This window comes from Propithecus coquereli, unplaced genomic scaffold (assembly GCF_000956105.1).
Source record: "Propithecus coquereli isolate 6110/MARCELLA unplaced genomic scaffold, Pcoq_1.0 Scaffold37, whole genome shotgun sequence".
Lineage (NCBI taxonomy): Eukaryota > Metazoa > Chordata > Mammalia > Primates > Indriidae > Propithecus > Propithecus coquereli.
This window is the reverse complement of record NW_012149396.1, coordinates 3,777,278-3,780,565: the sequence shown is the minus strand read 5'-3', so window position 1 is coordinate 3,780,565 and position 3,288 is coordinate 3,777,278. Positions and strand designations below refer to the sequence as shown.

The following is a 3,288-nucleotide window of genomic DNA, read 5'->3' as shown; positions in this document are numbered from 1 at the left end:
GATATAAAAGATTTTTGAACAAAACTGATATATCTGAAGAGCCTTAAACACAAATACTGAATTAATTGCTCAGTGGGTGATGGACTTAAGTACTCAAGACATAGATGTTTTCCATTTCTAAAGACACATGATATTTACATAATTTTAAAAGTCTAATAACTCCAATACTTCTCTAATTAGTGAATTATGATAAGGTACCTAAGCCGGGCATGGTGGTATATGCCTGTAATCCCAGCTACCTGCAAGGCTGAGGCAGGAGGATCTGTTGAGCCCAGAATTTCAAAACCAGCCTGGACAACATAGTAAGACCCTGTCTCAAAAGAAAAACAAACAAAAAAAAAACATGAAAAAAATAAGGTACTTTTTAAGTAGGAACGTACCCTTTTTATAATCTTCCAGGAAGCAAAACAAATAATTTCTGCCTTGCGTATGATAACGGTTACTCATACTTTTCTCCCCTTTGCAAAGTGACTGGAAAACGAAAGATCAACCATTGAGTGGACAGCCTAAGCCAGGCACTGGCAAACTTTTTCAGACAGAAAATAGAGAGTAAATACTTTAGGCTTTACAGCCCATATGGTCTCTGTTGCAGCTACTCAACTGTGGCATTATAGTACAAAAGCCCACAAAGACAACACATAAATGAATGAATGTGGCTTTGTTTCAATAAAATATTAAAATTGACCTTTGAACAACGTGAGAGTTTGGGGTGCCAATTCCTATGCAGTCAAAAATTTGCTTATAACTTTTGACAGCCCAAAAACTTAACTACTAATACCCTGCTTGTAGAAAAATGAATTTTAAAATAATGTATATTAATTATTGCAGAGTATAGTTAAATAAACTTTGCTATTTTCCATTGAATATTAGTGTATTAAATTGCTGATATTACCTTCAAGTTTTCTTCACTGTTATTTGCTAAATTGGCTTACCTTTACACTTTAATGGCAGTATATTTTCAGCTTAGACTAAAGTTTGAGTTCTCCTTGTTAACTATAGATATCGTGTTGAAGCGATAATTCCAGAATCAACAGCTAACCTATCTGATTTCCTCTACCAACCTGGAAACAGAATTACTTGGGATAGATCATTGAAGGTGTACAAGATGATACAGAGGATCAATTCGGTAATTTGTTGTTTAATACTGGACTTTTGCTGCATTAATAGGTTTTTAGTTTTATATCTTAGTGAATTGAGTTTATTAAAACTATGTTATGTAGACACAGTATTTTATAGATTCAAAGTGAGTTGAAATCTTTATAAAAGCTTTAAAATTTCCCTCTCATCTGTCAAGAGTTTAATTCTAATTAGCTTTATTCTTTTTGTAAATGCATATTACATTCTGAATCTGGTCAACTCTTCAGATGTGTGCCATTTGTTATGAGGGAACTGAAATCAGAGATTCACCTCCATTACGTGGAAAACAAAGATTGAGCATGCCTCGGTGATGGGAAGTCTGCAGACTTATCTTAGTCATATGATGTTAGATAACAGGAATAATGCAGACACACACCACAGGGATTAAAGAACAAACAGCATGTCATGTCTAAGAGTAAGGATAAAGTATAAAGTAAGGAAAGAACATTATACAGAAGGTTGCAGTTTAGGAACACTTTCAAATACATTATCTCAGTTAAATAGATATGAAGAGGGAGAATAAAATCAAAGAGAAAGGAAGAATATAGGTTATCGGAATAGAAAGTTGAAGATAGGCAAGAGAAGGGAAGAGGGAATATGAGAGGCAAGTAGGGTTAGAAGAAAAGATCAGTATGAGGTGAGGGTAGAGTGAAAGCTCAAGAAGAGAAACGAATGAAATAAGAGTAAAAGAATGATACAGGGTGAAACGAGGTAGAAACAAGGAAAAAGAAGTGAGGTGAGGGATTCTGCACTTTGGTACAGCACACTATAGATCTGTCATTCGTTAAGACCACTATAAAAATAACCACGTGGAAGGAAGGGGTGATAATTCTCCTGTCTTAAGGTCATGTGTTCAAATTTGTTCTCTTTGTTCTCCATTTCTGTTATTGTTTGTGTTTTTCCTTATGAATCTGTTTGTGGGGAAATCCTGACTTTGTTCCAGCCTCTCCCCAGACAAATGTTTATATTCTTTTGACTAATTAATTCATTTCATAAATACTTTTTGAGCACCTCTTGTGAACTGCCTACATACTGTTTCAGGCATTGGGGATACATAAAGAAACAAGACAGAAAATGTCCCTGCTTTCACAGAGCTTATACTGTGGTCAGAAAAGACATAGTAAACTAAGTAAACAGTAGAAAAAACTTATCACATAATGATTAGTATTATGAAGGCCACGATTGAGGAGACTGAGTATTATGAAAGATAACAGTATAGGCAATAACCGGGAGAAGCTAATTTATAGCTAGTTAATTAGGAAGGGTCTGAGTGAGAGACATTTGATTAGAAACCCAAATAACAAAATGGAGGTGAGGGAGATAGATGTGCAAATATCTGGGAGAGAGTAGCAGACAGAAGGGAAAGCAAATGCAAGGTCTTAAGGCTGGAGAGAGTTTGGCAATATTTGGTGAAGAGAAAAACAAGGTCTCTGGGGATTGAACAGAAAGAGCAAGTAGAAGAGTGGTACGAGGTGAAGTTGGAGAGGTTAGGCTAGGATCAGATTCTGCAGGAGTCTCATAGGTCAGGGGGAGAAATTTTATTATAAATTCAGTGGAAAGCCATTGGAGTTTTTTAAGCAGAGGAGTGACTGGCTTGATTTACACTTTCCAGAGACAACTGCTAAAAGGAGTATGGATTGTAAGGGGGCAAGACTGAAATCAGTGAGAACAGTTAGGAGGCTATCTTAGCAATCCAAATGAGACATCATGGTGGCTTGTGCTCGAGTGGTAGCAGTGGAGAGGGAGATAGATCAGAAGATCCAAAGATACACTTTAGAGATAGAGTCAACAGGACTTACTGATGCAGGGAGAGAGGAACCAAAGATGAGTCTTCTAAAACTAGATCGTGGTAAAGGTTGCACAACTAAATAAATTTACTTTAGAAAACTCATTGAACTGTAGGTGAATATATGGTATATAAATTATATGTCAATATACTTCTTAAAAAAATGAATCCTAGGTTTTTGGCTAATAATAACTTCATTAGGAAGAGGTAGGAAATGCGAACGATGGAGTAAAACTAAATTTTATGATTTTCATAAATGATTGAATTTGTTAAATTGCAGATCACTGGGTCTTTGGTTCTTTGAGTCTCCAACCCACATTCCACTCATCAAAACAAACAGAAATAAATAAATGCCCAACATATCT

General features: G+C 35.6%; 1 protein-coding gene across 1 annotated transcript in view; it reads left to right on the top strand.

The window, feature by feature from the left end:
* The window catches only part of STARD6 (StAR-related lipid transfer (START) domain containing 6), a 30,017-nt gene that overhangs the window by 12,289 nt on the left and 14,440 nt on the right, over positions 1–3,288 (top strand). Inside the window, 2 exon segments of the mRNA XM_012651724.1 lie at positions 968–1,126; positions 1,221–1,243. Coding sequence (XP_012507178.1) covers positions 968–1,126; positions 1,221–1,243 — 182 coding nt within the window.